Source organism: Harpia harpyja, chromosome 11, assembly GCF_026419915.1.
Source record: "Harpia harpyja isolate bHarHar1 chromosome 11, bHarHar1 primary haplotype, whole genome shotgun sequence".
NCBI classification, from domain to species: Eukaryota; Metazoa; Chordata; class Aves; order Accipitriformes; family Accipitridae; genus Harpia; species Harpia harpyja.
In genome coordinates, this window is record NC_068950.1 from 7267923 (window position 1) to 7280744 (window position 12822).

At 55.2% G+C, this 12822-nt stretch overlaps 2 protein-coding genes across 16 annotated transcripts in view; both read right to left on the reverse strand.

Moving 5' to 3' along the window:
• The window catches only part of MTA1 (metastasis associated 1), an 87888-nt gene extending 86167 nt beyond the window's left edge, over positions 1-1721 (reverse strand). For 4 of the 5 annotated variants that reach the window (XM_052800498.1, XM_052800489.1, XM_052800488.1 and 1 more), the window contains exon 1: positions 1541-1721. In XM_052800498.1, coding sequence (XP_052656458.1) covers positions 1541-1718 — 178 coding nt within the window. In that variant the 5' untranslated portion in view covers positions 1719-1721. Of the gene's footprint in view, positions 1-230; positions 413-1540 lie in introns of those variants that run through there. The other variant, XM_052800496.1, reaches the window with a different exon arrangement.
• A 2838-nt stretch (positions 1722-4559) lies between these two features.
• The window catches only part of PACS2 (phosphofurin acidic cluster sorting protein 2), an 84412-nt gene continuing 76149 nt past the window's right edge, over positions 4560-12822 (reverse strand). For all 11 annotated transcript variants that reach the window (XM_052800804.1, XM_052800798.1, XM_052800797.1 and 8 more), the window contains 2 exons: positions 11130-11243; positions 4560-10126 (listed from right to left, as the gene is read on the reverse strand). In XM_052800804.1, the coding sequence (XP_052656764.1) occupies positions 10008-10126; positions 11130-11243 (233 nt within the window). In that variant the 3' untranslated portion in view covers positions 4560-10007. The remainder of the gene's footprint in view (positions 10127-11129; positions 11244-12822) is intronic.

A 12822-nucleotide genomic window follows, 5' to 3' on the forward strand; every position in this document is an offset into this window, starting at 1 on the left:
AGCTGCCCCCCCGCCCCGGCCCCCAGCCCGCCCCCGGCGCTGTCCGAACCCCGGCCCCCCGCCCCGCCGGCCTCCCGCCGCCCCGCTGGGCCGCCGCCCCGCCCCGGGCCTGCCCCGCCGCCGCGGCCCGCCGGGCCCCCGAGGCGCCGCTCGCACGCGGGAGGGAGCGAGGGGAGGGAGGCGCGGCGGGGCCGGGCCGCGGCGGGGCCGGGGCCCCCGGGGGCGCTTACCTCCGACCCGGTACATGTTGGCGGCCATGCCCGGGACGGGGCCGGGTGCGGGGCGCGGGCCGCTCCCGCCGCCGCCTCCAGGTGCCGGATCCGCTGGAAAATGGAGGCTGGAGCGGCCGGGCGGGGGAGGGGAGCGGGGGAATTAAAGGGGCCGCGCCGGCTGCCGCCCGGCCGACAGGGAGGGAGGGAGGGAGGGAGGGAGAAAGGCAGGCGGAGGGCGGGGCGGCGGCGGGCCGGGGGCGGCGGGCCCGGGCGGAGAGGGGCCCGGCGGCGGCGGGAGGGAGGGGGAAGGAGCCGGCCCCGCCGCCCAGCCCGCAGCGTGTGAGGGCGGCGCTCCGCGGCCTGCGCCCGGCGGGAGGGGAGGGGAGGGAGGGGAGCGGGCCTGCCGGCGGGCAGCGCCTCTCCTCTCACACACACACACGCACACACCGCCCCGCCTGTCCTCACACAGCCTCCCTCGCACAGCTCGCTCGTCGCCACGCAGGCTCAGCCCTCCTCACACACACACACACGGCCTGTCCTCATGTACAGCCCGACGCACACGCTCAACCACCACCTGCGCTCAGGCACATCTGCCTGTACGCACAGCTCTCCTCACGCGTACATCTGCCTGCGCTTGCACACAGCCTTCCTCGTAGCACCCCACCTGTACACACAGCCCTACGCACGCACTCCGCCTGTACTCGCACACATCTGCCTGTACTCACAGCCCTCCTCGCACATACACACCCTGGGTGTACTCACAGCGCTCCACACACACCCCTGTACTCGCACACAGCCCTCCTCACGCACATCTCCCTGTTCTCACAGCCCTTCTCACGCACACGACGCCTGTATCCACACACAGACACCGCCTGTACTTGCAGACGGCCCTCCCGCTGCCTGCCCTCACACACCCAGTCTTCCTCACACACACCCAACTGCCATGGGCCGTCCCCACCCTGGGCAGGAACAACAGGCCGCTGCACGGACACAGCCCTCCTCGCACACACCCGCAGCCAGCTCACGCCATGCGAGACACCCCCTCACGCCTGTACCTACATCTGTATGCTGCCTGCTCCCCGCATACACCCCTCCAGCCCTACACACGCACACGGGAGTCCCGTGCCCTATACGCACCTCCTGCTCACACCCTCCCACCCCTCGTACACAGTCTCCCTCAGATCCCCATGGTGGCGAGAGGCTGCCTGGCCTGTCCCCTCCGTGCTTGTGTCACCCGCTGCCACGCTGGGGCTTTCTCCCCCCTCCTCTGGTGTCAGCCTGAGAGATGAAACATAGATGACAGCTTTAGTTTTCCCTTGCCAGCTGACCTGGGGGCATCACCGGTCCTGAGCATACCAGGGGCTGCACCGAGCAGGTACATCCCTTATTCACCCACGCGCAGCTCCTCTCCAGGCATCTGCTGAGCAGCCCCGCAGTGGCTATGCGGTTGTTGAACAGTTGCCGGCTCCAGATCGTGCTGCAAAACTTGTACATCGCCACTGCCATTTCCTCTCCTACAGGAACTGGCAGGCTGATGCCAAAAAAACACCCCAAGAAATCATCATTCTTTGGTACGTAACACTTTCACAGCAGGTCCCCCAGCAAGGGCTGACCAAGTAGAGCAGAGCAGGTGACGGGCCATCCCCCCGAGGACTTCTCCACATGTGTGGCCAAGGCCGGATGGTGAACGCCAACAAAGACCTACACCTCCGAGGGTCAGCACAGGGGGACCCAGGGCACCACTGGCCCCTTCGGCACAGCAGGACGACTACGCTCACTCCTCAGCTCCAGCACAGAGCTGGAGAATCACCCGGTGTAGCCTGAGCCAGGTGTCAGCCCAGGGCTCCTCCTCACATTCAGACAGGTCATGGTGGCCAAAATATATCTGTCATGAAACTCTGCTGGAGCAAGGGGTTAACAGCACAAAACCCCTTTAACCAGGGCTGGGCACAGCCACTGCCTGCGCTCTCAACCCTGATTCTCATAAAGACCTGAAACAGCTACACAAGACCGCCCAAAACCTTAACATCTGCCAAAATGCATCTATTTGAAAAAGAACAGGGCTTTTGTTAAAATTCACTTTGCATGTCAGAAGAAAAAAACAAAAACCCAAATCTCTGACAGTCCTCCGATCCCAGTAGGGCACAGGGCTCCGCTTTCATGTTTCCAATATGTGCAAGGAGCACAGCTGAGCGAGGAAGGCACTTCTGGGGGTAAAAATCAGTCAGCCAAAAATGTTCAGTGCGCCGGGGAGCACCACTGCGGTATTTCCTCCTTTCCAAGCTGGCTGGGGGAGCACGTGCCGGCACAGCCATCGGGGACACTGCAGGACACGAGGGCTGGCTCTCCCCAGGCTGCTCCTGCAACCAATCTGCAGAGCGGAAAATGATTCAGTAGGACACAGAAAAATTATCCAGAATAAATATTTACAAATCACATCATGGGGCACTCGGTAGTTGCACATGAAGCAGCAGACGGTCACGTGGCATTGACTGCTCTTTCCAGATGCTAAATTGTGTTTTAAATGAAAGCAACAAAAACATGTCGGAACTTCCCTGCTGTTCCTTTTCCAGGTTAAGCAATAGCTGTGGTCACCACTGGGGTGTTGTGCAATGGGAGGGAGGGGAGCTGGCACCGGCGGCCACAGCCTGGGAAGGAGCGGGCTCTTGCAGCGCCCCATCTCCCACCACCAAACCTCACTCCCACGGATGCCACTGACTCCCACCGTGGCAAACCCAGTCCTTCCAGAAAGCTTCTGGTGCATCCTGACAAGGCATCGCTTGTATTTGACACCTCTCACATGGCAGCGAGGGTGCGCCTCCGCTGAGAAAGGCCAAGACCTGCAAAAGGAAGACGCCAACGCTTTGAGAGCCCAGTCTGAGGTTGCCTGGCAGAAATCAGTTTGTCCCAGCACGCATGGGTGAGGGAGGCTCTCTAGGCCCATTGCATGTGACCTGGCACACCCCGGCCCTGAACCATCCTTGCTCCACCCAGCTCTAATTTATTCTCCTCCCTTCCAAAAGACAGGGAAGCATGTCCGTGGCCCCACCAGGGCTTTTGGCTAGGCATGGAGAGCTCACGCATGCTCCCCAGTTCATGTGGGGCTGGTCCTCTGCTCCCCCTGCCAGTACCTGAGCCTTCCCACCACCCTGGCTCCCTCCTTCCCATGCTGAGACGAGCTCTTCCGTGGGCTCTAGAATGCAAAGCTCAGGCTGAGCCTTTTCCACGCAGCTGGGCCATCTGGGCAGGTTTACAGCTGAACCTGTGCAAAAAATAGATAGCCAAAACACAGCCTTCACCCAGTTGTCTCCCCTAGCAGCCCCACGGTGCTCTCCCCATCTCGTCAGCAGCCAGGACCTCTCCATGGCTTTTGGTGCTGTCTCTGCACTCAGGAGTCCCAAATTTGCCCCCTCCTGATCTACATACTTTCCACCTGCCTGGAGGTATCCAAGGCCCACTCAGTGCTACCTGGGTGGGACTTGCATTCCCTCCTCCAGCAAACAGCTGAGGCCATAAATGCACCTGCAAGCCTGGCCAGGCCATGCAGAAGAGCTGGGACATCCATCAAGACCTGCATGCTTTGAGAGCAGCCTGGCCTGCTGCAGGGAGCTCCCTTCACCCCAGCTCCTTGCTCCATCAGCAGCCACCCCTCCAGCCCCCACCCTCAGCCAGGGGGAGCACAGGGATACAGGCTGCTCTGGCTCAGCATTCCCACTGCTGCCTCCAACATGCCGTATCCTGGGGAACCAAGGCCATGGGCCCATTTCCCAAAACTTCTTCACCTTTCTGCCTCAAAACAGCTGCTTAGCTCTTCTCTTTCCTTCTCTCCACCTTCCCACTCCCCAGCACCAAGCCCACATGCTTGCCACCCCACACATCCTGGTCGCTCTCCCAGGAGCACACACAGCTTCAGGCTACCACAGCCTCAGTACACTGAACCCCCCCCCCCCTCGGTACCCTAACATCACTGTGTCCATCCAGCACAGCCCCCAGACCAGAAATGGGCACCAGCCTGGTCCCTTCTTGCTGCGAGAGGATGAGGACCGTGTGCTAGAGAGGGGGCTGTCAGATCCAGGAGAGCTGGAGGAGGCAAGCGGGTCCCTCTGGGAGAAAAGCCATCAGGGGCAGGGCAGAGGGCAGCAGGGCTGCAAAAACTGCAGGAGGGCTTGGTGCTGGGGAGGACATGCCGATCCACCAGCTCTGCCCTGGAACTGCTGCTGGGCAGCTGGATAAATAACGCAAGAGATCCCCCCACGCCAGAAAGCCATGCTGCTGTCTCCTACTGGAGACAACTGCCCCAGTCATGCCAGAGCAGCCCCTGCTGAGAGACGACTCAAGGGACGGGTGTGTGCTTTCATGTCCAGTTTTATTAGTGTTGCATTAGTACCATAAAATAGTTGACGAGGTCGAGCACGTTGCAGTTTGTTCCAAAAAAAAAAAGGCTATTTACATTTAATCTGTCTTCATAAAAAAAAAAAAACCAAACCTAGAACCCAAACAATACAACAATGAAACAGATGGACAACTCAGGAATCTACAGAGTGGTAACGTCCCCTCGTACGCTGCAGTCCAGACAAGGCTGGCAGCACGCAGCACTGGTACCCATGCTCGCAATGCACTTCCCTGTGGCCATGGCATGTACCCAACCAGGCAGGCAACGCTCTGGCAACCCTCCAGCCAAGGTGCAAAGCAGCAGCTGACTGGATGTGGCCCCATACTGGTGGCTCTTCCTTAAGGAAACCAGTGACCTGCTGCTTTCCAAGCTGGCATGTCCCCTTCTCCCCCAGTCTGTCCCAAAGCAGCCGAGTGACCGTGCAGCAGCCAGCCCTGCCAGTAGCATCTCCCATGAGAACCCCACTGAAGAGGTTCCAGGAAACCTCTGGGAGATGCTAGGGCTCATTTCTGGCCTTCTCCCTGCCAGATGAGCCCAGAGGGAGTATCACACTAAAATTTCACCACACAGCTATCCGCCGAGATTGAGACCCCCTGAACAAAGAGGACAGAGGCACTGCATCCAACCTAGCTTCAAGAAAGCTCCAGGGCCCCCAGCCCTTTACCACTGCATGGCAGGACTGCCCTAATCCCAGCCCTCCCAATCCCTCTGCACACCAAGCAGCAGGAGAAGGCCACCAGCTCTGCTGCCTCTCACCAGGATTTTCTTTTTAAACTTGGAGGTGCCAGATGCAATGCCCTCCACCCCAGCTCTCCAGTGCTCCCTCCAGCACATGCTGCTGGTGAGAAACACGACAGGGCCTTTGCTGCAATCACAGCTTAAGCACAGGGCAGTCTGCTGAGTTTGATGATGGAAAGCAAACAGGCACATCTCCTCCAGCCCCAAAAACCTCCTCCCAGCCACCTACCCCTGCCTTCTCTGCAGGATGAAGCCATAAGCACATACTAATTAAAGCAGCAAAACACAGCCAAAGAGACAGTGGCTCTCCCCAAACTCATATGTAATTAAGGAGGACTCTGCAGTTACTGCTGAGATGTAACCGGTAACAGTTGAACTGGATGGAAACTGCAACGCTGAGCTAAAACATCAAGATGTCTACAAATTCACCAGCACAGCAGGAAAGCCAGCCCTGATTGAACGCTCTCAGGGCTGAGGTCCAGCCTTTGTCTCCAGGAAACTCAACCCAGAGGACCAGGAAGCACTCAAGGTGCAACATGACGCCACAAAAACCTTCCATCTTTCATCTGCTCGCCAGCACTGTTAAACTAGGTCAGCGTCACACAGCCCAATGCAGCAGTGAGCCTGTCCCCGAGACCTCACCTCTGAGCAAGGCGGGGGCCCTTCGCCTAAGAGCAGCTGGAAAAGAAACCGGCTGCTTTGAGAAGCCACAGCCAGGGGAGCAGGAGATAACAAGCTCTGTGGGGAGCAGGGGTGAGCTCTGGGACACAAAGGGACAGGGACACCAGGGGACACCACCTTCAAAGCACCTCCCAGCCAGAGATCAGCTCAGATGCTGCCTGCTCCAGCCCCTGCCTTTGCTGTCAGACCACAAAGCTCCAAAGCAAGCCCTGTCTAATGCAGGCAGGCAAGATAATGCCACTGTGTTTCTTCGTTCGAGTTGCACCTTCCTCACCAAAACTCTCAAGAGCCAAACAGAGAGCAGTGCTGTCTCTGCTCTAAGCCGTCCTGCACTCACTGACTTGCATGCAACCACCTAATTCCTCCAGGCTGGCACAGCTCTGCAGGCACAGGCCCACTGCTGCCCCAGCAGCTCTCCCTGGCCTTGCAGCAGGGATCCCTCTGGCCGGCGGGGCTTGCTCGCGGCAGGGTGCCCCAGGAAACTGTTGGGGAGCTGGGAGATCCGAGATCAGTCACTCATTCATGTCACCAGGTGCAAAGCCCCTTCCCAAAATGGTCTGAGCCACATGCATGCTTTGACGCTCATTTTCCTTAGAGACAGAAACCTGTTTCTCCTACAGTCAGGGACAGAAACAGCTGCACAAAGTGGCTCCACATGATACAAGAGAAACAACAGAGGCACAACACCCTGACCAGAGCAGCACCACCAAACTCACATGCCAGCCCTTGCCTCCAAGGCTGGGAAACACCACAGCCACCCCCTGGGCACAGAGCTGCCCACAAGCAGACCCAGCCTGACACTGCTGGGCTCCAGGAGGACAAGGCTGAGAAGCTGGGATGTTTCCTTGCACAGAAGGGGCATTTCAGAGCAACAGCATCTTTGCACAGGGGAGAAACCCTGCAGAGATGCAAGCCCTCAGGTCTCAGGCATACAGAAAGTTTCCTGGTGAATTCGCATGTATGAAGTTAGAACAAAACACAAACCAACATGAAATGCAATGAGCAGAAGAGTTTCTCTCTCTCTCTCTCTCACACACACACACACACAGAGTAGAGCAGGGCAACACACATTTGACAGGCAGGACCCTGGAAATCCTGTCCTAGCTACCATTTGTTTCTTTACAGTAGGTTGAAATACAAAGAGGAGCACAGTGATGGTTCCCCCCTCACCCCCCCAGTAAACAAAGTTATTGCAGTTGGTCAGTCCACCCCACCTCTCCAGCAGTAACACGCTCCAGCACTGAGAGCTGCCCAGGCTGCGTGCGGCTCCTGGTGCTGGAACCCAGCCCAATCACTCGTCACACCAGTGTGAGACTTGAGGAAGAAATCACACACTGACTAATTTCCTTTAAAAAGCTTTTTTTTTTGATGCAACAGCCTCAATAAAGAAAAAGAAGTGATGTGCTTATACACCATCTCCCACGCTACCGTTGCTAGGCAATGCTATACAGTCCCAGAGCATCAGCTCAGGTCAACCGAAAAAGCATGAACTGATGGACACAACAACGTTCAAACTACAGCCGAGCTTCTGCCACAGCCAAGAGCTAGCAGACTGCAGGAAGAAACAGAGTATTGCAACTAGACAATATGTCCTGCCTAGCAGCGTGCCACCGGACATGGGACCATATCCTCCTCCCCTGTGTGGTTTGAAGGGAATATCCAGTCCCTCGCCAAGTAGGTTGTACTTCTGCTGGGAAAGGGTTTCATGAAATCAGAGTTGGTGAAGCAGCCCGTGCTGTGAGCTGCAACAGGCACTAGATCCAGCAGGGACCACACTCTCGCCTAATAATCCCTCACTCCCCATCAGCAGGAGAAGGCCTAACTGAGCACACCACCACTGCCCTGCCCAAAAGAACCTGGGCAGTCCCTGTACAGAGCAGGACCTGCTAAGCAGGGCAAAGCGGGTTTCCAAAGCCTTTAAAAACCCAAGGGTAAGGGATCAGGCAAAAAAAAAAAAACAAACCAAAACAAAACAAAAAAACCCCCCAGAGCCAGCCACCAAAAAGTTCAAAAGCATTACTGCCCTCAGAAAGTGCCTTCTGGAAATGCTCACAGAGCCTGGCCTGTCCACAAGGGTGGGACCCAAAAGGACCCACCCCATCAAAAACTTTAGTCCCTTACCCTGAAATTCCAGAGATGTCTGTTCTTCCACATGGCAAGCACATTCTGCTCCCCAAACCCCAGCAGCCACCTGCTCCCAGTCCCTCCCAGGCATGCCTTGGGAAGCCTAGAGAGCAAAAGGACACATCTGCAGCACCCAGAGCCACCCAGACCTGCAGCTTGTCACGCTGTCTCCTTGTAAGAGCATCCCCTTGTCCTGGCACCCCAAGTGTCCCTGACAGCAGCAAGGTGTATGAAGTGAACACAAGTGCAGCCAGAGCCAAGCCAACAGTGCAAGACACCCAAAAATCTCACTCCTCCATCTCACAGGATGTCTTGCGGCCCGAGGTGGACAGAGAACCTGGGCTGGCTTCATCCTCTCTCACGTCCTAGCTACAGCTTCCACTGCACCTTGGGACTGAAACCCCCAGCACAGCCTCAACCCATAAGCAATGCTGTGCCAGGGCAAAAGCATATCCTGCTGAGGAAGGGATGCAATCCACAGAGAAATGCCTGTGGGGAGGAACACTTAGAAAGCAGAAGGTAAGGACAACGTCCATCTACAAAGCAGCCTGCGGGAGACTGCCTACCCCCAGCACCCTTCAGTTTTGTTACAGTCTCTCAGTCCCTTTGAGGAGAGGTCCTGGGTGGTTCAATGGCATGGTGAAAATGCACTTCTGCAGTGGCCCTGAAGCCAGGCAGTCTGCACCCATCCTGGAGAGGTGCATGAGGGAGACGGCAGCAGGCTCTGGGGAGCACAGTGAGGTCAGGGCAGGACAAAGGCAGCAGATAAAGCAGCCCACGCTACCTCACATGTGCAGTTTGACAGATGGACGGGAAGGCAGCTGGACATGCAGAGCGCCTGGCTGGCTCCTGGTCCAGCCACTACAGTGATGTATCACTTCACAGACAACGGCTCATCTTCCTGGGTTCGTTTTTTTGGCAACTTAATTTTTTTCCCCTCTTTTTTTTTTTTTTTTTTTTTTTTTTTTAGAAAGCATTAAAAAAAATCTGCAGCTGTTAAAAAAAATCCTTTCCCTTTAGAGGCTGGACGAGGTTTTATTGACAGGTAAATAATTGGTGTGAGTATGTAAATAGCAGCGACCCCACTGACGCGGCGTCCCTCAGCAGCGCAGCCAGCTGCGGGGACATTGTGACTGGCTTGGTTTGGTCATTGTCACAGACCTGGGACACTGGAGTTTCCTTACACCTAGTGTTTCCCTAACTCCTGTTGCTGCACAACCCTCCTCAGGCATTGCTTCAGCACAAACACCTGTCTATCCCCATGGCAGACTCCACACTCCAAAGGGGATGTCCTCTCCAGACCTCCCTAGCTATGCGAGTGGTTTGTTTTTTAAACTGGACAGTTGAACTCCCTCCAGACTTGCTGATCTCTCATCCTTTGGCAGCAGGAAGAAAGACTGGCCATGTTTTTTTCCTAGAAATACAGAGGGAGGGGGCCAAATGCACCGTAATGCGCATGATCTTCCGCAAAAATCTGTTTGAGCTGATCCACGGCTCCCCCAGCCCATTCACACCAATGAGGTCTCAGGTTAATAAGCAGTGCAGTTATTCAGCTATCTGCTCATAAGTGGTAGGTGTTCTTGGGCAGGTTGCCTGCTCCTGCCAACTCCCCCACGACTTCATGTTGTCAGCACATCTATATTTAAGACTGGGTTTTTTTGCCTTTGTTTAAAGGGGTTTCCTTCCCTTGTAGTAAACTTAAGAGTTAATAGAAAAAAGTAATTCAAAGGTAATCCAAGCACATCTGTAATTAATTCTGCAGGAGAGGGCAGAGCGACGCGAGTCAGAGTTGGCACGCAATTCCTGGCTCCTGGTGTGCAGTCCCCGGGACGGACAGAAGGTCCCTCCACCAAGCACAGCTAGAAGTTAGATTTGGAGTGTCCAAATATGCAGATGGGAAAGTGCTTGACATGGGAGGACCACTGTGCTGCCAGCTGAAAGAACTTGACGTCGTTCCACTCCACCCCATCGATCAGGACTGCAGGGGAGGGTAAAAAGAGAGGAGAGTTAGAAAATACCAAGTGGAAGTGGCCAACCTGAAACAGCTTTGCTAGAAACTTCCCTGCAGTCAGCTGAGGGAGGCCGGGCCACATTCTGTGCTCAGGGCAGGCACTGCTCTGCCTGGCCACCCCACTGCTGTAAATAGCTGCACACATGGGGGAGAAAGGCTCAAGAGCAGACCACTTTTAGGGACAACAGCTCAGATTGTTGTTCCAGCATCACTCACTGACACTGGAGCTCTCCAGACTGCTGATTTCAGTGTCACCTGATCTGGTTTCTCAAATTTCCTAAACACACTCCATTTTCTTTTTTGGGCAAATGCACTCTTACAGAGATGGACATCAGTCTTTCCTCACTGGCACTCTTAACCAGGAGATCTGCGTCTCCTAAAGAGGTGACACACATTCTGTGACCACCCCTCATGCTCACCAGTCTCACAGAGACTGGGCCAGGATTAAGGAGGTGACCTAAGCAGATCCCTCTGCTGTTAACGGTGGTGGGGATTATCAACTGAATAGGCTGTAGGGATATTTTTGATACTGGATGCACAGCTCCACTGACAGCTACTTTAGGTCTGTCTGCAAGATGCATATACGGCTCCTGCTGTGGCATGCCTTTGTGCTAGAGTCCTGCCTAGAGAAGCAGCCACATTCTCACCGCTCTCTACCATCACTTAGAGTAGACGTGCAAGTGAAACAGAGAATGACAGGGAGGGGAACAGAGCCAGGCCCAGCCCTTGTCCTCCTCATCCAGGACACTGATTCAGAGGAGTTCCTAGGTAAGGGAAGATTTTCCCACATCCCAGACCTATTAATGCATTCCCTCATGCTGGACACATCCAAGCCCATTCCCCAAGAACACCCCTATTACATTGGCTCCAGGGCATGGGGCAGGACACCAGGTCAGCCCTTTCCCTGGAGGACTACGCTAGCAGCTGAGTCTCACCCCAGAGCCCAACGGGATGCAAGTGCTGCACTTACCACGCAGCATGTTCTGCTGATGTTTTGCTGTGCAAATCAACCTGCTGATTCCTTCAATACACTGGCTCTTTGACTCAACCTCCTTGTCTTTTGTCTTCTTGGGCAAAAACATCACTGGAAGAAAATCAAACCGTCACATAGTGAGTCTCTGCCACTCACAGGAGCTGCACCAAGACTTGTTTGGGTTTTTGCATTTAAACATTCATGTCTGAAATTCTAACTCTAATTTTAACTCCTAAAATCACCCCTGTTTGGCAGGAGTTTGACTGTGTCAGTGCTCAGCACCATCATCTATGCACGTGGACATCTTAGGCCTAAGTGTTTCTACGTGAAGCATTCCCAGCTCATAACCCAAGCCCCAAAGGGCACCTTCATGGTAACTCCTGCTGCTCTGCTGGGACACCAGGGAAAACAGCTGCATCTGTAGCAGTCCCCAGCCTGTGTCCTGTGCTGGGCTGATGGGATCTGCCGGGCGGCCGCACCACCTAGGGGGAGTCCCACACACTGCACACGGCTGCCGGGCAGCACTGCGCTCCATCCCCCCATGTATCTGCAGGCAGGTTTACTGCACCAACAGCGGCCCAACATGAGCTGGGCTGCACAGATGCCTGGAGAGCAGGAGGGAATAGAAACTACGGGCAGTTGGTGGAGAGCAAAGGCATAAGGAGAGCCTAAAGGGGTCCAGTTCCCCGAGAACTGTCCAAATGCGTGAGCAAAGATGTACAAACTGGCTCTGCAAAAGCTTGTGGTGTTGAACACCACTGCTCCAGGCTGGGCCAGCCCCAGTAAACATTTTGAGTGTCTCAGGATTGCTTCGCCCATAGGCATGCCACTTAAAAAGGGTGTGGTCAGGGGTGGGAGCTCTGGTACCAGCAGTGCCACAGCTATGTTGGCCCAGTAGTGACCTGGCTGCAGGATTATCCACCCATGTGGTGCAGCCACTGGTCCAGGAGGCTCTGTTGACCTTCTCTGAGAGCCCCCCAAAACCCTGCTTCCACCAGAAATGACTCCCAGGCCCATAGGCAGGAAGATGTCGTGAAGGACAGCTCCTGGCAGTTGAATGTAAGTGCAGAACTGCCTTGCTGCTTCCTTGAAAATACTTCGCCGCAGAGCTGTTCTCAATTTCTACTATGTTTCACATTACCAAGGCTAGGAGCAAATACAGAATTACTGACAACGTTTAAAGTGCCTTTTTTGTTTGTTTTGAGAAAATAAACTCAAAGCCATGAGTTTAAGAGCATAAGATTAAAAAAAAAAGTTAACATCAGGCTTTGCACTGAGAGCATTTCTTTTCTACCTCCTTTTGTCCCACAAAGCACTATGTACAAGAACATAAGAGCTCCTGTAGCAAAGCCTACATTGCTGCGTCCCGCTCTGAGTGACAACACCTCTTGTAAGTACAAGCACACCTACCAATGGCTTCGCAGGTTTGGCTGGTGTGTTTGTCCAGCTGTGACAGTAGTATTTTAACAAGAGGATGCCACGTCAGCTCCAGCAAGATGTCTCTGCTGGGGCTGCTGCCACGTGCTGCAACATGATGGGATGCACACATGTCCTGCCTCTGTCTGCACCTCTGTCATGCGGCAGAGGAGACACCAGAGCATGGAGCTGTTGCACAGGCTGAAGGGTCTGCCCTGACTGTGGTGGTTGGGCCACAAAAGCTGCCTTTTACCTCATACAACACCCCAAACCA